Here is a 24,422-nt window from a genome sequence, read left to right as displayed (position 1 = left end):
ACAAGGACGACATGGAGCACTGCCAGTGGGGCAGCCAGGAAATGCGTTGGGTAGGGTTTCGGAAAAACCTAATTTTTAAACTATCCGACCCGTCTGGCATTCTATGATGAAGATAAACTCTAGTCTTACAGGAAAACCATTTTGAAAATGTCATGCATTAAACTGTTAGAGTAGATTAAGCCATTTCCCTTGCAATAACGCCCCTAACAGCATGTTTCATGAAGCATTTTCCCCGGCTTGCTTCAAGCGATAAGACCATGTAAAAAGGTTAACAGATGGATAACAGAAAACAAATCAAACGTTGTAAATACTGATTTAAAGCTGTCAGTGACAATGAAAAAGTTCACTTTCTGACCTTGCTGGAGTCTGTGTTCTTGATATAAGGTTCTGTCCCACAAGCAATATTTCCCATCAACACCTTCTCCACTCTTGCCACCAACACTATGTCCGTGTGGGGGTTGGTTACCGAGAAGATGGCCTACAATGGAGAGCATTAGAAAAGAGATAATAAGAGTCATTCTACGTGTAAAATGCAGACATGCAGGGATGGAGGGAAAGTAACATCCTTGTACCTGTTTGGGAAAACACAGCCAGTGTTCCAGGTCCAGGCTGAGGTAACAGTCTCCTGGCTTCTTCTCAGCAGGAGAGCACAGCCCATTCTCCTGACCTCCGACCCCTGTCCCGCTTGTACCGTTACTGCAGCCTCCGAGCATCTGACGCACTGTCTCGTGGTTGAGGTCTACGTGGAAGTCTGCAGACACCTTTCTTCCTTCTCGTACATCCAGCAGAGCCAGCGACACGAAGAATGGTTCGATCTAGTAGAGCAGATTCAGCTCAGTTATTCTCTTTATATATAAAACATTAAACCTTTAAAAAGGCTTTTACAACATCATTAATTCTCTTAGTTGCTCCTGATGTATAACTAGAAGGACTATTCTTCTTAATTTTACAGAAATCATACCATGGATTAAATTAAGTATAAAGAAAATAGATTTGAGTGCCATTATTATTTACTTCATTTTATTTAAAGTTAACTTTGTAGCTCTCAGGGGGTAGAGCGGGTCATCCAAAATGAGTGTTAATGGGTGAATGAGATATGTAGTGGAAAAGCACTTTGAGTGGTCAGAAGACTAGAAAGGCGCTATATAAGTACAGTCCATTTACCATTTACCATGTTTCAACATGACAACTGTCTGAAAGCGCAAAGGTTTCTAATCCTCACATTTGTGACTGGTCCAGTTTCAGTTTCGTTGATGCAGCCCTGCAGCATGAGGTTGAGCGATCGGCAGGTTATCATAAACCTTCTTCCAAGTTTTTCCTCAAATGGACGTACTGATGCATTCTCAACCGATGAGTGCTCGGCCCGTGGACTCCTCAGAACCTGTGATTGATAAAACAGTTTGTCACTGAGGCACGCTTTACTTTATTCCACCAGAGAGGGAATCATTGAGAATGACAAACAATGAAGGAGTACAGCTTTACGACAAACATAACTTAAACTAAATAACAGTACAGCAATATTCTTTATGCTCACAGGAGTATCAGGGTCCAGCGAGAACAGATTCAACCTCTCTTCTCTCCTGGCAGAGCGAATTCCTTCATCTGTCTCAGAGATATACTGTTATGGAAGAGATGAGGCAGACAGAACAACTTGATGATTATGAATTATGATACCAGTAAAAACAGAAAAGTTTTCCCGTCTTTTTTGTTCTAATGGCTTTAAGGTAGCCTTCTTCTTTAAACAAGTGCGGTTGTGTTTACATTCAGTGTTTCAAAATGCTTTGCGTGCATCCTTGAGGTCTACCGAAACATGACGAATGCATTTCCTTCCTCATGAAATATTCGCAAAGTTGACTTTTTGAATGTCTAAAAGCCAGCACTGTTTAGATCCTTGTTTACACTGACACTTGCAGTCTTATTCGTTCCTGTCTTTCGCTGAAGCATTGCTACGTTTCTTGGCAAGTTACCTGCGCCAACTGTTAATGGAAGTGTGAAAATGTCTAACAGGAATGCATATCTCACGCTTGAGCTTGTGCTTGTGCATCCTCATGCAAAACAGTGCTCCACAGCAGCAGAGAGTTATATTGTTTTCTGAAAATGAATCAGTTTAGCGCACCTTTGCTAGTTCTGGATTGATGCCGTTCTCTGTCGTAGTATCTTCGTTCTCCTGCAAACAGCAGTCACTCAACGACAGGTCAAACACATCTGGAGAGAGAACAAACAGGACTTCTTAGAGAGACTTCTGCATATGAGTGATTGACTGGCATCACTGAGTGGATGGGAAAGTTTATCTAAGCAGTCCATTTTCTCCCGTAGGTTAAAGGCCATATAACATTTTCTAAAGTAGGTTCAGCAGTACACTAAATACACAGTAACCAGTGTCAGTGAACATATCCATCTCAGAATAAAATATGACTCCATTTGTGGTATTTATGGATAATAGGCAGGCTTCTGCAGAAATATAACCTTCATGGGTCTGGAGCAATTCTTCCCAAAGGCCATGCTGAACAAAATGGCTAATTAATGGTAGGTGACCACATGCACGCAGCCTGATTTAGAGGCATGCTAACAGACCACAGAGCCATAACGGCTGAGGCTATTACATCATTCCACCACTTTTCACAGGGGCAAGTCTCAAGACTGCTCTGTCAGGGTGTGTTATGTTACAGGCCCAAGCTCTCACAGAGCTGGCACATGAAGTTTTATGACTTTTGCTTCCATGTAAAGTTTTATTTTAAATAACAAGATGTGATGTATTAAACAAAGGTGGAGTCAAGGCTGGTGTCAGTCTTCATTTCCTGATGGTGATGTTACGGACCGAGCGCCAACTCAGCAGGAATTCCTCATTAAGATCGAGGCTAGATGGCAAATATTATTTAGTTAGAGGAAGTCAGACGGAGAGGAAAAAGGTTACATTTAGCCTCTTTTAAGCACATTTATACATGTGTTGAAATCATGCTGAAATGTCCTCTTTGTTTTTCTTTAAATGCCCCTTTTGCCTCCAAATTGCAATTTCTGCTTCCATCCCTTTTTCTCCTTCCAACTGTTTTTCATTTTCTTCTCCCTACATCCATAGTAGGTAGACTTTGTGAATTCCTAAATACAAAAACAGATCCAATCTCACCCTGCCGATGGTCGGTGAGGTCCAGACTCTTGCGGTCAGGAGCCGGACCATCGTGGGGACTGATCTGTAAGATGCGGGTCAACGTGCTAATCCACTCCTCCATGTCCTGCTCGCTCTCCGCGGCCAGCACGAAGTACGTAACCTCGTTCATCTTCAGCTCAAATGCATGTTTCCTTAGACGGTTATTCTTCAGGGGGATGAATGGAAGGATGGAGAGGATAATGTGGTTACATGACAAAACCAGAGCTTGGTTTGGATTTTTGGAAAATTTGACTCCTTCTTTACACATACTGAATCAAACTTAGCATAGCTTTAGTTTCTGGTTGTCACACACTAAAATACCATAAAGCTTACTGGAAACAGTTTTTCTTCCATAGAACATGTTGAATCATAAGTGCAAAGATTAATTTATCAGCCATGGCCAAGGTTACTTGTATATATAGGAAGTCCCATTCAAGTGACACATAACATTATTCCTTTCTAATTTATCTTCGCAGTTTTGTTAAAATTACCATTAACAGTCAGGATTTATTTGACAATGATAAAGGTAAACACAAGTCCGCATACACACACAATTAAACTGCAAAGGATAAAAACACAATAAAACTAAAAACTCATTTCCATTGTGGTCTTTGTAAGGAAGAGGAAGCTGCAACTCCCTAACCCACAAATGTTTCTTTAAACTGCATGCAGGGACTATAAAATGACCTCCATGAGGTTTGTCAGTCACTGGGTACGTACAAAAGACAAAAGGTTAAATTCTCCCCTTAGAAGCAACACAATGATGACTTGAGTTGGGTATATAGCTTCATTATGCCCTGCATTATCATGCCACGAGCCACATTACACGTACAACTATAAAACACAATGTCTCCTCACAAAAGATAATACATGCTCATTTTAAGTTAAATGTGACTCCTTTTTGAATTCGTCCTGCCACTAAGTTTTGTTTTATAGAGTGATTCTGATGAAGGTTTTGTGAATGAACAATTTCAGCAAAGTTTTGGTCTTTTTTCTTTGCTGCTTTTATTCTTAGTCTTATTGTGCAGTAGTTTGGCCTGAAAATCCTCCCTATATAACTCTATATACACTAGTCAATATGTTTATAATATAGTGTATACTTGTAGTGTATATTACGTTGCACTCTTACTCATATGAATGCTTTAAAAACCCACCTGTACCACACCAGTGCACGAGTCAAGGAAGATGCACCCTTTAGGTTCCTTGGAAATCTTTTCATCTTTGTAGAAGTTCATGATGTAGGAGTTATCTGTCAGCTGGGTGAGCTGAAAATATCTCCTCTTGAATGACTGCACAGATAAGAATATGGTTCAAATATGTTAACCTGGTTTCAAGACAGAGTCACAGAAACAGTGGGAGATCTAGGGATCGGGGTGAAAAAGCGCATCAGACATTTCCTCACCCGAACAGTGATGCTATTGTTGACAGTGCTGTTAAAGTTCCCTTTGTAGAGCCAGCCTGACCGAAACACACCGATGCCTCCCCCTCCACCTCCGCCACCACCTCCCCCTCCTCCTTTGGACGAGGACAGTGAGGTGGTGTCCTGTAAAACACAAATACAATCAGTTATAGATACATTAGCTTTCCATTCGTTCCTCTGACAGAGGGGCAGATGATCAATAGTGAAAAAGAAACAATTTTTAGAGCCATTTGTCAGTAAAATTATGCTCATAAACAATGTCCCACTGACCTGTAATGAGCTAAATGCACTGGCAAAGTATATTTTAACAGCTTTAAGGCAGCGATAAACTGATTTAAACATGAGGCTCAGGATGTATCCAGTACGTAATGCATTCATTCTAAAAGCATTTGTCAAAAGAAGATGGTCATTACTGACCTCATCTTTGTCCACGTCCTCGTAATCAATCTCAAAAGAATGGGATGGCAGCTTCTCTGCCTTGTAAAGTTTCCTACAAAGGAATGGGGAAAAGCAGATAAGAAGAGGAGAGAAGACACGTGTGACTCTGATAATGAAACATATTGATGGAAAGAGAAAATTTATTTAATCAATCCACTCTATTTGAGTAGTGCAAATGAGTGTGGGTGGCTGACTCCGCTCCATCGTTCTCTGTCAGGAGTCAACAATAGGTAGTCCTCACTCGATCCCGCTCCACTGATTTCACAGGCCGGCCTGGTCTTTGTGTGCCAGCCATGGGATAAAATGCCTTTGTGTGTGTGCTGTGAGCTGCAGACAGCTCGGCTGCAGTCTGTGGAGGATAACACTGGAACCACCCTCCGCTAAAAGTCACACAGTCATAAAAAAAATTAAAAAAACCCTCTTAAGGGGACTATGTTTAGAAGACTTCTGGTGATTGCGGCCTGGCCGCTGACAGAGGAATGCTAATATTGGCCTGCACAAATGAAAATCGTGCCACTCAATCACAGTGGTGACAACCACACATATACAATAGCTGTAGATCCCATTGTAGTATGGTCTCCCTGGTGTATTTCACTACAAATCCGTAAGCCTACAGTTTATGGTTGGTTAGCTTGTTACCCATATAAACAAACAGCACACAACACTAATGCTTATTCTTTTACAGCGACGGACAACATAAGTTAGCGCGATTGTGCTCTAACTGGTGTTTACGCTGCATCTTTCTTTATAGTTCATCCCAGTTGTCAGTTCAGGGGTTATGTGAACTGACTGAAAGAATACAGTGGCAACCCATGGGACAGAAGAAGGACATTCCTGTGGCTGAGAGCAGTAACTGCAGGGCCGCTCAGGGTCAGTCTCACTGGGGCTGACACAACTCCAGATGACTGACTGACAGGTTGATTTAAATAAACGACTGACTGACTGACTGACTGGGTGTCTGACATTTTTTAAAAAAGCACTTAAAGTGAACGTTTGTTAGAGAGGAATGTCCTCAGTTTTCCACTCTCTGTCAACACCGTCCACCATCCTGTTCTTGTTATTGACCTTCCACCTCTGTGTTACAAACTGTGGTTACGCTTGATGTTAGCGGCTACTTCTGGGTCGAAGTGTTTACGAGGTAGAAAGTATAGTATGTCTTAAATCAAGTCAGAAAGTCAAACAAATCTAAATCTACTTTTTTTTTTATTTCCATATGATAATATATATATTTCAAGCACATGAGAAAATATGCTTCAGACCACTTTTAACATGATTAACAGAGTGTTGCTGTAACAGAACAGGAAACGCGTACACGTATAGGAACCTTTTACAAGTCTGTTTAACTTTTAGGGAAATGCACTTATTTGTTTTCTTGCAAATCGATACCACGCTTATGTCTGTATGCTAAATATGAAGCTACAGCTCGCTTAGCATTAGGGACGGGAATCGAGAACCGGTTCTTGTTGAGAAACCGGTTCCGTGTGTTTCAATTCCATGGAATCGTTTGGCAGTTTATCTAACGATTCTCTTATCAATTCCAGAAAGCACGAATTACGTCACGTAACTGCCGCAAGTTTCGCACGTGCAGTGCAATCAGTAGTAAACAATGGCTCAGTTTGGCTGCATTTTACCAAAAAAAAAGATGGCAACAGGGCGACTTGCAATCATTGCAAAGTGAAGATAACAGCGTCGGGAGGGAACACGACGAACATGCAGAAACATTTGCGCACACAACATGCAATATTTTTAAATGAATGTCGTGTTTTTGACACGCTTCGGACTGGAGATGAATCTCAACCTAGCAGCAGCGGCAGCAGCCAGGCTGTGACCACCTCTGCGGTTACTACAGAAGGTAAATAACACACTGTCTACCATGTTAGTGCCATGTGCTTCTTTGTAAAACTTGCTATAACAGTTAACGTTAAACGAATGCCTTCTGCATTACATTTAGAAGATGACCATGACGAGAGAGAGAGTCTGGCTGTTTGTTCTCCTTTTTTTTCCCAAATGAGAAACGATAAGAGAATCGATAAAGAATCGAATCGTTGAGCAGAATCGATAATGGAATCGGAATTGAAAAAATCTTATCAATTCTTATCCCTACTTAGCTTAGCATAAAGACTGGAAGGAGGGGGAAACAGTCACCTAGCAGCACCTCTAAAACTCACTAATTGATATGTTATATCTTGTCTAAAGACAAGTTGTGATTTACGAGGTTTATGTGAAGCACTATTTTTTGACCAGGTGTAGTTACTCCCTGGTGTCTCTCCGCCGGCAGCCTGCCAACCATAGACATATATACATAGACGCCGCATTGAGCGGATTGGTCGTTGGTCGCGATACGTCAACGGGTCCGCCATATTGGAAATGGCAGGTCTGCCCGTAAACTAATACAAGGAAATGGACTGAACTTCATAAAGCGCCTTTCTACAAAGTGCTTTAAGTTAATGCCTCTTATACACCCATTCACACACACACTAATATATCTGGGAAACAAACAGGCACCAAAAACAACGTATGTAACTTTTAAAGTGATGATTATAAATGTTTACTCCTTATGTAAGCACCAAACCAACGCATGTATTTTTGTGTGTAGTGTTTACAGCTACTAATGTGTGTAACACTGTTACTGTGATGATAAATATTGAAATATTTATATTTAACATTTAATCTGTGTCTATGATAACCAGATCCTGAAATGTAGATGTGACATGAGGGTTTTCTGAATAAAGAGCATTACACGTGAACATATATACATACATATATACACACACACACATATATATGTGTATGTGTGTGTGTGTGTGTGTGTGTGTGTGTGTGTGTGTGTGTGTGTGTGTGTGTGTGTGTGTGTTGTGTGTGTATGTTTATGTATGTCTATGCTGCCAACATCACGGTGATGACGAGACTGCAGAAAGTCACCGTGCCTGGCCAAGAAGTGGTCTTCATATCTGCTTTATGCTAAGCTAAGAAAACCAGCTTCATGTAGAGTGGTATCAATCATCTTTGTCTAACACTCCACAAGAAAGTCAAATCAAATCAGATTTTATTTGGGGCGGTCGGTATCATAGTGGGTTAAGCGGCCGCCCCGTGTGTGGAGGCTATAGTCCTCGCTGCAGCTGGCCTCGGCTCGAATCCCGCATCGGACGGCTAATTTACTGCGTGTCACTCCCCCTCTCTCTGCCCCCTGCTTCCTGTCTATCTTCAGCTGTACTATCAATAAAGGCATAAAAGGCCAAAAAAATAATCTTAAAAAAAAAAAAATCAGATTTTATTTACATAGCCCAAAGTCACAAAGTTCATTTGCCTCGGAGGGCTTTACAATCTGTACAGGGAGTGACACCCTCTGTCCTTAGACCCTCAGTTAGAGTGAGGAAAAACTTGCCCACAAAAACCCTTTAAAAAGGGAAAAAAGGTGGAAGAAACCTCAGGAAGAGCCACAGAGAGAGGACAAATCAACACAAACATGAGTGAGCTGTATATCATCCGAATGATGTACTGCTGCTCTAAATCTCATACTGCACACAGGAGACAGCGAGTACATTCAAAGTGCATTACCTGGGCAGCAGGCGGTAGTCTCCAGCGTAGTCGTCATACTTGAACTGGACCACATTTAGCTCAGAGTTGTAATACTTACATGCCTGCAGGAGAGGATGGAGATGATTAAATATTAACTTTCCAAAAATGATGGGAGAAAAAAAAATGGACCTGGGGCAGCTAGAAAAGTCTGCAGACAATGAAAGAGAGCTAGACTACAATGACAGTACAGTCAGACCTCAGCTCTCCTCAGGCCTGGTTACTGATCCAGGCTGGGATTCATCATTAGATTATTTAAATTATAAAGAAGAACTGAATTAAGACTCTGTCCCCAAGGAACCTGCAAATAAAGTTATCTTAACATCTTAATAGATTACTTGTCTGTCTCAGGGGTTGAAACAGTACTCTCACAAGGCGTGTACACTCACTGCATATTGTACATACATGAGTCACAAAGACTGGAAGACAGCTTCACATCCTCTGTCTGCTTGTTGAATGTTGCACCATTTGTTAAACCATTTGTTTAGAAATATTGTGATCTTTGTTAATAATGTTATCAATTATAAACAGACATATTATCAGTTACAGAAACCCCCCTTAGACAAGACCACACACACACATACAAAGAGTCAGACACACAAATGCTACTCTCCAGTGAGTTGTGGCTGTACTGTCTGGGGAGTTTCCATCTATTCGGATATTGTTTCTCCACTGAAGCCTTGAGATTATGGCTGGTCGATTTGAAAATGAGCCCTGATAGCCCTTACTTACATTCACACACACAGGCAAATACACATCTGGTTTATTTTAGTGGCATAGTGTAACCGCTCTACCGGTATCAGGATGTCCTAGAACAGCCTACACTGACAAACCTAACCACCACCAACTGAAACTTTTTCCCCTTCAAACCACAGTGGCTTCAGTTAAGTCGTGTACACAAACCCCCCTCCCCCCCACACACACAAATACACTCACCTGTCTGACCAGCAGACATTCAGCCTGTAGTTCTGCCCCCTCTGGAACAGTTGACTTGAGAGTCCTACTCTCCTGAGGCACAGTGGATACCTGGAGGGACAAAAGAATCAAGAAGGGACCGTTTACATGACAGGAATTATTATTTTTTATATGATTTATAGCAGCTTCAGTAACCACCTTGATGCCTCCACTAACATAAAAAAACGTATACTTTAAGGTAGTCAAACATTAATCATCAAGGGGAAGAAAGGGCAGAGGTGCTATTTCACAAATAAGATGTCGTGTGTGGGTTGTTATTTAGGCTTTTATCTACTAACTAAACTGATTACAAGACAAGATGCATGAGGATCTGGATGGCTCATCATCCTCTCAAAAAAAACCCAGAATAAAATAATTATCGATCGTAGGAAATCACCCAACCACCCATCTACTCTCTGTAAGCCAATTACTCTGTTCTGTTACAAGTAATACAAAATCAGGGCTAATGAAATTTCTTTCTCTGTAGTCATAAGACATAGTTCTGCTCTAAATAAAAACACATTGTACAGATTGACGACAAAAACTTGAATAAATGAGTAACCAAACGGTGTGAATCATATAATATGACCTCCGCAGACACCAGATCTCAACCCAGCTGTCAAGTTTTATTGTTATAGCCCAATAAATCACACGCGTCCAGGACCAACAGCAATACAAACAAAACATCTTTTGGACTGACAGTGGATCATCACAACACCAAATACACTAATACACTTCCAGTTGTTTTTAATATGTGACCCATCCGTATATCAAACTGTAGATAATCTACAACAGGTAGTCAGTTAAACCATTAATTAGCCTTTATAGCAACATGGCTGTAAGGATTTTATCCGGACTGAAAAAAAATTAAATATTGAATGGATTGGATTGAAATTTTAGTTTTCATCTCTAAATTTAACTTTGCTCTGTACTTTAAATGATGATCAAATACCTGTAAAACTAACGACATTCTCATCAGCCTCAGCTGGACTTTGCGATTGATGATGATGATCAAAACTATGATGATGAAATGGTAAACGCTACACCTGCTTACATCAGCACGCTAATATTTTCACTGTGAGCACGCTGATGTTAGCATTTTGTTTTTGCTTATCACGACTCCTTGTCAAGCTTTATTGCTCGCATATTAACTCAACGTGAGTGATGACTGGAGAGGACATGCAAAATGTTATCCAGTAGACTGGAGTAATATTCATTCATTCCTTCATGGAATTTTTTCTGGTTTTATTGCAGTGAGGATGAATAATTCAAATCGAATCTCTTAATAATTATTCCATTTCTCAGTAGTGGTTAGACCTACAACTAATAATCTAAACTATGAACCATGCAGCTTTTATTATAGAAGTAATATATTTTATGAACCACAGAAACATTCAATCTTTAAGATGCATATTCATATTCAAAAAGAAATACAGGCATGTTCTTCCAAGTATGCAGGACGGAAATGAAAACAAGTCAGCATTAAAGATCTTTGTGCGTGAACAGACATACTTTGATTTATACAACGCAATCAGCTGGCTGGAGCGCTGAGCTCACTAACCAACTGGCAATGAAGCAGATCTAGTAAATGCCTTTTGTGCATTAGCAATACTCGGCCAAGCCACTTTCACTTGCAATTATGGAAATTGACTGTAGGCTGCAGAGACAAAGAAAATCAGAGGAGATTGTGTTGTAGCCAGACAGAGCTGGGAACCAGCAGAGTTATGCATTAAAGCTACAACTCCAGAGGTCCTCACAAGAAAATGTTTCCCTTTACCACAAGCAGCCAATTAGGTCATCTTAATGTGCAGTGGACCTGCGTCTGCAGAAACGCATTAGCACGGTAATGAAAGTACTAATGAACAAAGAGCTAAAGGGAGCCGGAGAGCATACATTGTTGACTGTAATTAAAAGACTGCAATGCTTAACATGCATGATTAGTGTGAATAAGTGTGTCGCGCTGCAGTGCAAAACAACAACTTATCCTCGTCAAATTAAGAGCTGACAACTTGGAGTATGTCCAAAATCACTCCCTATTTACTATATAGTGCAGCACATTTATTGTGCACCACTTTACTTAAGTGTTCCAATTATGAGTGTGAAATTAAAACACAATATAGTGCCTTAAAAAAGTTCTCGCAATGGAACACAAAAGGTCCATGGTATGCCAAAATCACACCAGTCAGAGATTACTCAAAGTTATTCATATATGTCCAAGATCTGAATTTATTGCTAACTATATAGCAAATAATAGTGAATGGTGTAACAAGGCAGTGGTTTTGGTAAAATGGCAAAAGTCTGTATCATCATCATGGATCATTTCAAACTGTTATAAACTTGATTGATGCTGAATTCTTCTGGCCAGAGCTACAGTCGTGACTAAAGCAGAAGCCCAGTTTGCAATATTTTTTTCTTTGACCTAATGTTATGAGACAATGTTTAATCACTTGATTCATTATCAGGTCTGCCATTAAGCTGAGGGATTAACCATAGTCAAGCCCAGCATCTCTGCTACTGAAAAAAACCCTGTGGATAATCCAAAAACTGTATTTTGGAGGAGAATGAGCAAAGAAGTAGGCATTTATCCTCATCTTACTTACCAATAGTAAGGCATCTGTGTGTTCTTTGCAACTTAACTTAATATCTGATACATTTTGTTTGTGTATGAATCTCTTTTGGTTAAATAGTGCCAATCATTTTAACATATTCTTAAAAAGAGCAATCTTTTCAGCACAGGGTGCTGTCCATTTTATATCTTTATAGTCTCTTAAAGGTTTACTGTAGCCATCAGTGGTATCATGTTCATAAATGTGAAGAATTGTTGCTTTTTCTATCTCATTGTAAAATGAATATGTGTATTTTCTGTTACTGTTGGAGCCTGAATATGGACCTTTGTTGCATGTCACCTCCCCTCTATATTTACCCTTGTTTCCTTTAAGCTCTCAACTGTGCAAGGTCTAACAAAAGGCCTTTCAAATATACATCATACCAATGTCTTTCAATGAATCAAACTAAGTGACAAATAACTCAATAATGAACATTACCCTGATATATTTGTCTGAGAACCAAGACTTAAACCAACAGATTTAAAGAACCTTCTTTCTGACTGCATTAACCAGTGAACCATCAGATTATCCAACACACACACACACTTACTGAGAAATCATTGTCAGGGAACAGGAGCAGGTCTCTGAGAGGGTCTTCCTTCAACTCGTCCCCCAGTTCAGAGATGACAGTCTCATAGTCAAGAGGGTCGATCAGTTTTGGCTTCTCCTGCTGCAAATGGAAACAGACATGTGGTCAGTATTCAGTTGTAAAACCAAAATATGATTTAAAAATAATAATAAGGTGCAATAAATACGATATAAGCTGGGATCAAATCTTTCCTGATTAGCAACATTTTCTAACTTTAGACTATGTTCTATTTGGAAGAAAATGTCTTTATTCAACACTTTTATTGAATTTTATTGACTAAAACATTTTTAAATTCCCTAATTTAAAGTAAATAAAGTATCAAAAAAGTAATTCAAATATCACATTAGCATATTCAAACATTTTAAATATAGATAACCCTCCTAAAAGCTATTTTTATTTCATATCTCATCTATTACCAGTTATAGCGAACCACATTATTCTTAAAGCATAAGGATTTTATTAAAAGCAGTATCCATGACAGACACAGTCTTGATCATTTCCTGTGTTTTGCATGACATCATTAGAGACCTAAAAGAAGAAAGAAGAGGAAGTGACACCACAGCTGAAGCTGAAGCGAGGCTCTGACACACACCACAGAGAACAAGTTAAATTAACTGAGAATAAAAAAAGAAATATCAGATGCGTAGTGTGAGGCAGCTTCATTTACCGAACACTCAACATGATACGGGTGAATTTTCCATTCAGAGAGTGAGAGCAACCAGATGTACATATACAGACACCTTATAACCTCAAACATGAAAAAAAGCTGTCTATACTATATGTGAAGCAAGATTTCACACAGTAGTCCAAACACCATTTCACACAACGAGTGTACTGTACAAACCACCAAACTAGAACGTGTTAAAATGATTACAAAACAAATTTCACTTTTGTCAAAATGATTTCAAATTCCACTGAAATTCCAGTGTTGCAACTGGGGGTTGAGTCACACACAAAAAACACGACTTTAAATGTGTTTTACAGACAGAGGACAGTGGTAGTTTACTTCTGTCATTCAAAGAACAGCAACAGCAGCAAAGCGAGAGCTGTAGCAGGTTGTGGTGAGGCACAGCAGAGGAAGTAATGATCTCTGGTTTGGTTCACATGCATACAGCAGCAGGCCGGGCCTGTTACCCACCACAGCTACCTTAACAGTCAGAACAGGCCTCCTGGCTTTGAACCAAGAGAGCACAGCGAGGAAAAACAAGACTGTAACTCAACTAAAGTGGATCTATGCTTGAGGGCAACACATACTCTGTGCTGTTAATATTAACCCACATGCAGTATTAGAAATTAGTATGCTGATTTACACACTTAATGATATATTCACCTGCAGTAGTGTTATTTTCTACTCCTTTGTTCACTCACTCAGACTTGTCAAGCAGTATTACAGCACATACTGGCTTTTTGAATAACAAGTACTGCTGAAATTAATAGTTGATTGTCAACAATTATTATAGTTATTACAAACAAAACAAAAATGTGAAATATATGTGCAGCATTTAGCTTCTTAAAGGGAATGATTTGCTACATTTCCCCGTTTTATATAATTGAAAATGAAATATCTGAGTTTTGAGTTGGTCACACAAAACAAATCAACATTCAGCAAAATCTTTCTACATGAAATTTCCTGACACCTTACAGACAAACAATTAATAAATCAATTAAAAAGAAAGGGAATAATAAATAATGGAAATAATCATTATCAATCGTTAAAAATGGTTTCACGTTTGCTTTTCTGGAAAACATGATGAGCTAATAAACTCCAAGAGCAAAGCAACAAAGAGGAAGGTAGATTAAGCTTGAGGTTTTCATATGCGCGTAGTGATTTTAACCTGACCTATGACGTCAGAGTAAATGTTTGAGGGGAGAGTCTCGCTTTCCCCTCACGAGCTGACAGACAGTAATGAGGCATTAGCTCTGTTAGGTGTGAATCATCACCATACACATCAATTAATATGTCAACTTCAAAGTATTGTCTTCCCTCTGGCTCTCTGGCTCTGTCACAGAGTCTGACTTAATGTCGTGTAACAAACAAATCTTCAAAAGAGGAGGTAATGACGCACAGAGATATCGTGAAACACTGATTACAGTATAATGATCATAGACTGCGGTCTATAATCATTAAAGCTCCATAAATCACAATTACGACTGACAGCATTATAACACATCTATCCCTAACCCAACATGTAAGGCACTGATAGTAAACTCTAGCCATATGACAGTCATTAAAATACTAGTTGGGAGTGTAACACAGCGTATGCATGACTTGGCGTTGTAACTAGCAGTGACCGAAAGAGAATACATACAATGCTCAGGCGGTTGAAATCCGATCGCACTCGTTTGCTCTTTAGTTTCTTCCTGAAGATGATTTTGCTCCTGAAGCTCATTGTGATCGGAATCAAGTGTGTACAGTATTAAAAAAAAAACAAAAAAAAAAACAAAGCAGCAGAACTTCCACAATCTGGAGAGAAAAAAAGAGTTTAAGCTAAATTGAAAGTGAACTAAATAAATGCACACCGCGTGTGCTCTATCAGAAGCAGAACTAACACTGAGGGTGGGTTTATGGGTTTGTCATCACACGTGGATGTAGAGGAAGTTGATGTATGATGTCCAATAGACACTTCAGTATACACACAATCACCCACCCCCCCACACACACACTGTGTATATATAGTGTGAGAGAAAAAATAGAACATTCACGTTTGAATGAGAAACACTTTAGTGTCTTTCACTTTCTGACAATGTTAGAAACTTTTATATGTACCCAACAAATGAATCAATATTTCACACTCCATATAACTAACTGTAAATACATGCACACACAATAAGGAACCCATCTCTTCAATTAAGCACTATCATGTACTCACACACACACTCAAAGTCAAACTCTCAGCAGCTTATCTTCTTCTGCCCAAAGTTATCAATATTACACCGAGAGCCTACATATGCACACAGAGGTATGAACTAGAGCATGAAAACCAACAACTTCCTGTTCTAAAACTCGACCGTCCTCCTCCTCCTCCTCCTCCTCCTCCTCTAATATGTCACTGTCTGCAACACGCTGTACACATAAAAAACAAAAACATGTGCATGATAAAAAGGTATTTGCTGATGCATGCCTCCATTTGAAATAAATGAACATAAAACAATATAACATTTATTTACTCAGTGTTTTCCTCCACACGCACAAATACTCACTTCCCCCCAGATTAAACCTCAGAGCAGAACAGAGATCTGTAGAAGAGGAAACAACTCCTGATGAGACAACATAATGATACACCTGCGGCGCTGCTGTCAGAAAGCTTTATGTTTTAGGGTTTTTGGGAGCACTGGTGGATTATATAACACAGACAAATCTGTAATCTATAACTATATTCCACTTTAAAAGGGTCAATCACTCATATTCCAATATATTGTATCATTTGTGTAACTCTAGTGGTTAAAACCTGCACACATTTTGCAGTGAGGTGTCTAAAATTTATGCATCTTCCCCTCTTCAATACAGTTTTGGGGCTCACAGCATTGAAATATAACAGCTGAAGAAAAATCAACACCAACAACTCCTTCTGTGTCCTTGTTTCACTTAGTAGAAAGTAGTTCCTATAGATACAATGCCCATGGATTACCCAGACTATCTGGGACACAGTTTTTATAATTTTTTTTTATTGTAAAATCTCAATGCTGTGAGCAACAGAAATAAAGTGCCATTCATCTCAATTGCATTGGCATGAAGGCATAAAATTCACCTCACTGTAAAATATGAGGAAATGAAACAACTCTATCTGCAGGTTTTGGCCACTAGAGGTAGATAAGTGATACAGTATGTACAGCATGTTAATAATATGGGTGAATCGACCCTTTAAAGTCCTCATCAGCACATTGTATTGGATCAGAGGAAGTTATCTCAGAGACCGAACCAAATCTGAGCAAACAGATACAGTACTATCTGCACAGCTCGCTACCACAAGAGCAAAATTGGAGAATAAATGATCAGGGTGTAGGGTTTAGTGGCCTCTAGCAGTACAGTTGCAGACTGCAAACTGCTCGCCCTCCCGTTACAAGCACGTAGGAGAACCTACCCTGGCCATGAAACTCAGGAAAAAACTCTAGTGTTTGGTTTGTCTGTTCTGGCCTACTATAAACATGATGGTGCAACATGCTGGACTCTGTAGCAGAGGACCCTGTAGATATAAAACGCTCATTCTAGTATACAACAGTTCTTATTTCCAGGTGGTTATACACTGAATATTATATTTCATTTCTGCCAACAGATCTTCCACACTGGAGCTTTAATGCAGTTGTGATTCACTGTTCCTCTTAGTGTAGTAGTACGTGCTACAGTTTTTATGTGGAACTAACAGCAGTTAATGACGGTTTTCTTTGGGCAATTTTGAGGTTAAAGTGCAAAAACTGTTTCACATAAACTTTAAAGTTCATGAGACAGTGAAACAACAATGTGTCTCTGCAAGTCTACTAAAACATTTCCAAGTAAAGCATTCATCTTAATGAACTGTATGTTTTTCTAATTTAATAACCGCTAATAAGCCTTTGATGTCTTGCATGTGAAACATTGAATCATAATTATGCTCTTAGCACTGCGCTCCTTCAAGCCTAGTTAACGTCAGCAGCAACCTCCTCTTCTTTCACTCTTTCCCCGCTCCATCCGTCCTCTGTTCTGCACCAGCTGCCTCAGCTGGCTCCATCCCTCCATCCTCCCTCTTATCCCCTCCTATCGCTTCCTCATCTCATCAAACATCCTCAGCAGCAGCGTACTCCTTTATTTCTTCTTCCTTTGATTCACTCTCTGTCTCTCTCCCATGTTCCCTTGTTCTCACCCTATTAAACATCCCTTTTAACATCTCTCCTTCAGTCCCCCGCTCTCCTGTTTTCTCTCTCTACCTCCCTCTTAGCAGGGGTGAGAAAGAGTGGGCGTTGATGTTGGTAAACTACAGCTGTGTGGAGGGCACAAGTAGAGCACTAGACTGGTGGCTCACAGCATGGCTTTCCTCCAGCATGACTGTTAACAAGAGAGCGAGACAGAGGGAGAGGAGGGGAGGGCGCTCTGAATTAGTCCTAAGACAAATGAAAGGCAGAATTAATCTAAATGAGGAAATGATGAAGAAAAGGTTGAAGAGAAATCGCAGGAATCACCTCTCATCATCATCCTGTTAAAGGTAGAGATGTGAGGAAAGTGTGGCAACAACAGAGAGGAAGAAGAGAAAGAGTGTGAAAGATTGATAGGGGATAAGAGAGAAAGACAGAAAGAGGGGGGAGACAGCTGAGACAGGGAGGAGAGAGAAACTAGACAGAAGCCATCTGCTTTACATCATTAGAGCAATACGAGGTAAAGGGAGAGACATAGTGGGACTAATGGGGATTCAAACTTCTAAGCAAAGTCGCCCCTCTGATGAAAACCAGTGTTCTCTACTTTTGTAGGGCCAATCTGATGTGTTGAGTTAGTGGTGAAGAGGCAAAGACCCTTTTTTCTAACTTTCTTGCCTTCTTCCAAAACACGCACACACACAACAGTGTTTTGTGGTAGCTGTCTACTTAACAGTCTGTCCATTCAGCTGTGTGAAGGTCATACTGAAAACCATATAAAGAGCCCTCGTTCCGCAGCGAATGGACAAATAATTCCCAAAAATAACACATCTTGTCAACAACCAGCTAGCCGACCAGTAACACATTATCGAATGCCACTCAAGAGGTCAAAGAGGATTGACAGTGGTCAAAGACAGACTGGAGCATTTTTTCCCTGGCCGAAGTGTCAATGACAGAGAGGTAGACTGAGTGTCAAACTTGGAGGGAGAGGTAGAGGGAGATAAAGGGGGTGACAGCCAGGGGACAGTGTCCCAATGTCTGTAAAATCCTATATCCTTAGACTGGAAGCCATGGTTTCCATACAGCCTCTCTTGACATCCTCACAGGCAAATAGAAACAGTTTTACTTTTTACCCTGACAGTTTTGAATTCTCACTCAGTTTAAAACTAAAGATACTTACAAACATTTCTACTGATCAAAGTTGTAGTTGTTTATGTCATAAATTTCCTGACCATAAATAAACTTTTTAAGAAATTTCCTAACCAAATTTGACCTTTGGAGTTCCCCCAGGCTCTATACATGGGCCTTTATTATTCTCCATCTTCTCCATTTTGTTGCTGCTTGGTGATGTTGTACACAAGTTTCACTTTTATGCAAATGATGCAGCTGTACTTTTTTCACTTGGTTCTTTCAATATCCAGCAATCCGATTCCCAACATGGGTGTCTGATGCAATTATATGTCACAAAACCTTTTGAAGCACTGAGAAGTCTGGCACAGACACCTGACTAAGTAACCACGAGTGAATCACACACTTTAATGCTGTATTTAATCATGAAACTATGCTACAATATTGAGAACAGCGCTACCTTTGTTCTTTTTTAAACAGGTGGCTAACTGAAAGTATAACTATTCCCAACATGACTGTATTACTATTTAAGGTAGAAGTGTCGAAACTTCAGTGTTGTTGTATCACTGATAAATCTCTTACTCTGACATGGATTTATCGCGTCCTAAAGGAGGTCACTAGTTTCTAGTGAAGCCTGGCCTAAATATATATCAGCACATGCTCTTATACAACACAAGAATCAGCAGACAAACATGACTTTGCAGTGTAAGCTATCCTGACTCTTGTTTGCCACAGAGGCCAGAAAAAACGGCCAACAGCAGAGAGACGGTTTATGGAGGGAAAGAAAGACAGGAGAGACAGAAAGGGCGACTGTAAAGATCCCACCCTGCCAAAACTCTAACATTTTTTCCACTGGGCTTACAGAAACCAGGGTCTTTCTTGGAATAATAAAAAAAAGGAAAAACTGGCCAACACTAAAGGATACAGATACCAAACAGATGGCTGACATGCAGCACACTGGTGAAAAGAAAAGTCGGTAAGAGAAAACACACATGTACTTTTATGTAATTCATTCATCAACTCCTTCATCCAGTCATTCATTTTTTCAGGCATTAATTCACTCACTCATTCATTCAGTCACACAACTCCCATCCACCATCTTCTTCACGGTTCTGTTTGAATAGCTATATTTATCATCTTCTGAGGGCCATAGGCAGAGAAAGCAGATTTTTCCCACAGAAACTAGATTCCTCATGTCTGACCCCACCAACCCCCCTCCTCGATATTCCTCCCTCCATTTCCGTCGTTCTGCCTCTCAGCTGTGAAGGGAAACAACCAGGCCCCAATCATTGATCATACGTCATCATCAATAATAGAGAAAAAGAGAGTTTGACAAGGGAAGGAAGAGAAAACAAAAGAGAATGCCAGAAATAAGAAAATTAAGTTTATACACATGGTAACAATTGCTGCTTCAAACAAGCAAAACTGAAAAAAAGACATTTTACCTTCCTGGCTCAGAACATCCATCCATCCATCACTACTATTTAAAATGCACACAAATATACATTCATGCACATCCAAATATGATGCACACAATTACTCCAACCCCACACTACCCCCCCACACATGCATTAGGTTAAAAGTTAATTGGGAGTTGGAGGTGCTGGTTACCATTACAATGATGGTCAGAGGTGAGGTGGTAGTGGTGTAACCCTCTAGGGTGGGAGTGGCAGCATCCAACGACATCTGATCCTGCCGTGAGCACATGTGACCGCAGTCTGCCCCACCCACTGACCGTAGGAGCAGGACCACACTGGCCGAACAACCCATAATCCACTGCTGATGACTCCCAGTCCAGCCTGATCCCGTCCAGCAGTAGTGTCACCTGAACTTAGGTTAGTTGTTAGTATCAACCTGAGCTCAACTGTCTGCCCTGATGACACAGTCCAGTTCGGTCCAATCAGCCCCTGGTCCAGCCAGTGGTGCTGTGCTCTGTTCGAGCTCAGTACAATAACTCCATCCCACACTACCCTCCTCTGCCCTGCTACACTTCAACCAGTCCTGCTTTGCAAGCTTGTGTCTCTTCTGCTCTTTTCCAGTCTCCAGCTCCTAATGTTGCTGTAGCTGAGCTTACACACTGGCAGTCTTACATGGCTCTCCCTCTCTCTCTTTCAGTCTCTCTCTCTCTCTCTCTCTAACACACACATTCACACACACACACACACACACACACTGACTGCAGCTGTGCACGGTTGAGCCCAGCCCAGCTCACCCAACAAATCACAGTCTGCAATAGCTGTCAGCTGACCAGAACCAGCTGCGACACACAAGCACACACACACACACACACACACACACACACACACACTCCCCAACACATTTTTTTCAGTTTTTTATTCTGCAGCATTCTCCTTCACTGTTTTTCTCCCAATCACACCAGTGCTTTCAAGTCGGAGATCTGCTGCTGGCTGTGTTTGAGCATCTGCAATTTGTGCACAGAAGACAGAACGAAAAACGCAGACACACCATCCCACACAATGAGTTGGTAAAATAAACTGTTTTCTTTCTTTCTTTTTTTTTTAAAATGGTATAAAAATGTGTGTTTATGCATATGCATATGTTTGCTACAGTAAAATCAGCTCAGTGTTCCAGAGTGGAGGTTGGCAGAGTGTGTGTGAGGCTCAAGGGAGAGTGCTGGGGAGCGGAGAGACAGGCCATTGAACGGAAAGTGGTTGGAAAGTGAGGAGTGGGTGGCTTTGCAGATGAAGTCAGTATGTGGAGTTTTAGTACTGTGGAGTTAATGTGAAATTCCCCGGACTTTGGTTCAGGCAGGCAATAGGACACCAAGTGGGTTTTAGGTAGGTCCACAACAAGTGGTCTAAATATAAAATTCCATTACATCAATTGTGATGCTCCTGTGTGCCAGCGACAATCACTTTAACCGCTCTAATTGTTCTCATGTCACCGTAACATCTGGTCTTGCTTTTCTTCTTTCATTTTCAATGTGTGTGGCTAAACAAAAAGAAAATGTGCATCTGAGAACAAAATGATTTTCATATGTTTCGCAGCGATTTAAAATTCTTCTCATTATAAAATTCCTCTTGTTCCTCCCTGCCAGTCGTACTTGCTGAACCAGCGGTTTCAGAAACGATATGGACACAACATGAGTTCTGTCACCCAAAGGTTTCTGAAGAAAGGCTTTGAATTCTGGATGGTTTGGTTTGCTGTTTCAGTCTACTGAAGCCAGAAACATTTACATTTTTTTTGCCTAAGGGGGAGGAGCTGAAGAAAGATGGAGGTGAACAACAACAAACTGAATGTGACAGACTAAAAAATCTGTCAATCAAACACTGTCCAGAGCATACTTCTCTTTTAAGCCTTAATATTTCCTCAATGGAACAACTATTGTCAAAACCACAACCAAGACACGTAGTAGAGGAAGTAAAAATAAAGGCAGACAGTAACGTAATATGGAAATAATTTAATAATGCATCTGTTATATTAAAAGAAAGACTTTTTTATGTTGATTTCCACACAGTTTTCATGGAGACAGCATCAAGAAACTATGACAGAAACTGCAAATTTACATTTGGGCACTGTCAATTTTGTTTTCACTGTCGTCACTGTCAAATAAAAAAACGAGGAATCTACAAATAATGGAAGGATTGCTGAAACTGTCCTTATTCTTCTTATTCAAAAAACAAAAACAAAAAAACAACTGGATTAGCCGAAAAGAAAGCAAAAATCAAGATTTTGTTTTTCTCAGCTTATGAAAAGTTAATGTTTTGAAATACACATTTTTCAGCAATAAGACCATATATACATAAAAAGAGGTGACAGTATGTATGATTTAGTGGCATCTAGTGGTGTAGTGGCTCATTGCGACCCCCTCCCTTCACACTGTCCCTGTGAGTGTGACACATACAACCTTAGAAAAGATCATCTTGGAACAGAAGGAGTAGAAAAAACACAAATACACACAATCATGTAAATTCAGACTCAAAGCATCACTGAAAGGGAACAAGTTACCTCTACATGGGGTCATTCGAGGGTATATACACATTTGACCTATAAAACATTATAATTTAGCTGTACGCATGCATTATTTTCAAAGACTGTCAGTAGATCTGTAATCAAGTGACACATAATGTATAGGTCCAGGCATTTGCATGCACTCAGCTCCCTGCAGAGAGTAGGAGGTAACCATGGTGATGTTGTTAGGTCATGATTAAGGTCATTAGTGTCCATGACAAAGTGACAGATAAACCCACCCACCACCTACATAAATGCTCATTATTATAATGCTTTACATAGCTAAATATAAACAGCACAACACACACAAACACACAGAAAGACGACACGTAAGCGTGTGCATATACGGGATTGCTATTCCTCTCCCACACACTGTACAAATATTAATGCGCCCCACTCAGTAGGAGTGCATGTGTCCAGTGCAAAGTGGAGAGAAAGCAAAGCACCACCACCACCACCACCACCACCCCTCCCTAACACCTCCAAAACCACCAGCCTCTCACTGAAGGCTCTTCAGTTCAACATGCCTGTTAGCAGCAGCAGCTAAAACACACAGGAGTAACAGAGCTGGGCTTTGTTTGTATGCCAGGCCTCCACAATGGTCCTGTCATGCTAATATGCCCACACACTCATGCCCTGTAGATGCCAGCAAAGTCCTCATGTTACACGGCGAGCTTGCTGTTGCGCTCGTATTCACTCCGCCTGCCTTCACCCTGTTTTCAAACACAGATTATATCACCGTGCTGCACCATGCTCCCATCTCAATGAATCCCACACACCTAACGACTTTTGTGCCTTCCACTCCTATTATATGTATTTGTATTATATTTCTGGTGGAGCATAGGTACGTAACAGTGGATGGTGGTAATATGCTGTAGCTCTACACTTCACAAGAAAAACTAGGAACAGATCCTGTTACTGCATATTAAAAACATCTCTTTCAACCTTCTGACCTGGTCACATCACACCCACCGCTGCAAGTCTTTCACAGATGATGTTACATATTATATACTGTAGCCATCAATTCAATCTAAATCTTAATGCAGAGCCAGTGCAGGGGGGTTCATTGAGGGAACACTATAATAGCTACAGTCTTCCGCATTTTATTATTTAGTTGGAGCCCTTTTTGTAATTGTTTCATTCATCTCCATTAAAATAAAAAGAGAGGGAGAGATGAATTGAAAGCAAAAGACCCGAGGCGACTTTCAGAGAATGTGGAGGAGTGTTGAAGTGATGAGGACCGCGCACTTCTACGACAGAGGAAACTAACACACCCTCTGTGGTTGGAGACACGGACATGGAGATGATCACAGCTCAGCTCCCATGACACCTGTCTACAAGTTCGAGTGTGTTAACAGAATTAAATGAATCACACAATGAAATGGGAGAATAAACCTCTCACTTCCTATTTATTTTCTTCATTATCTGTAACTCAAACATCCAATTTCTCCCTTGGATACATAATAAAATCTATAACCGTACGTTTGATAAGTTATTTTCTAGAAGTTCTGTGGAAAGTATAAATGGTGCTGCTCTTTTGAGGAAATGGAGAATGTGTTAAATTGGTCACTTGGTAAGTACCTTACTTCTGACTGTGGCTTCTGTAGGAAGAATAAGGAAATGAAGTGTAGTTACAGACAAGAACACGGAGAGATTTGCGAGAAAGAACGAAGGCTAGGTCATTTTAAAGAACTTAAACTCATTTGGTAGCATGGATAAACAGACTACAGATAAATAATAATAATAATAAAGGAAGGCAGAAGTAATCAA

General features: G+C 40.3%; 1 protein-coding gene across 7 annotated transcripts in view; it reads right to left on the bottom strand.

The window, feature by feature from the left end:
- The window catches only part of dock10 (dedicator of cytokinesis 10), a 60,533-nt gene that overhangs the window by 20,722 nt on the left and 15,389 nt on the right, over positions 1-24,422 (bottom strand). For 3 of the 7 annotated variants that reach the window (XM_027280228.1, XM_027280224.1, XM_027280223.1), the window contains exons 1-13: positions 20,292-20,759; positions 12,690-12,809; positions 9,516-9,605; positions 8,562-8,644; positions 4,983-5,055; positions 4,548-4,688; positions 4,300-4,434; positions 3,125-3,311; positions 2,117-2,205; positions 1,535-1,618; positions 1,223-1,381; positions 573-815; positions 356-478 (exon numbers count right to left, since the gene is read on the bottom strand). In XM_027280228.1, the coding sequence (XP_027136029.1) occupies positions 356-478; positions 573-815; positions 1,223-1,381; positions 1,535-1,618; positions 2,117-2,205; positions 3,125-3,311; positions 4,300-4,434; positions 4,548-4,688; positions 4,983-5,055; positions 8,562-8,644; positions 9,516-9,605; positions 12,690-12,809; positions 20,292-20,450 (1,686 nt within the window). In that variant the 5' untranslated portion in view covers positions 20,451-20,759. Of the gene's footprint in view, positions 1-355; positions 479-572; positions 816-1,222; positions 1,382-1,534; positions 1,619-2,116; positions 2,206-3,124; positions 3,312-4,299; positions 4,435-4,547; positions 4,689-4,982; positions 5,056-8,561; positions 8,645-9,515; positions 9,606-12,689; positions 12,810-15,037; positions 15,275-20,291; positions 20,760-24,422 lie in introns of those variants that run through there. The other 4 variants (XM_027280221.1, XM_027280227.1, XM_027280226.1 and 1 more) reach the window with 4 other exon arrangements.

This window comes from Larimichthys crocea, chromosome VII (genome assembly GCF_000972845.2).
Source record: "Larimichthys crocea isolate SSNF chromosome VII, L_crocea_2.0, whole genome shotgun sequence".
NCBI classification, from domain to species: Eukaryota; Metazoa; Chordata; class Actinopteri; family Sciaenidae; genus Larimichthys; species Larimichthys crocea.
The sequence above is the reverse complement of the archived record's forward strand: the minus strand, read 5'-3'. Positions and strand labels throughout refer to the sequence as shown.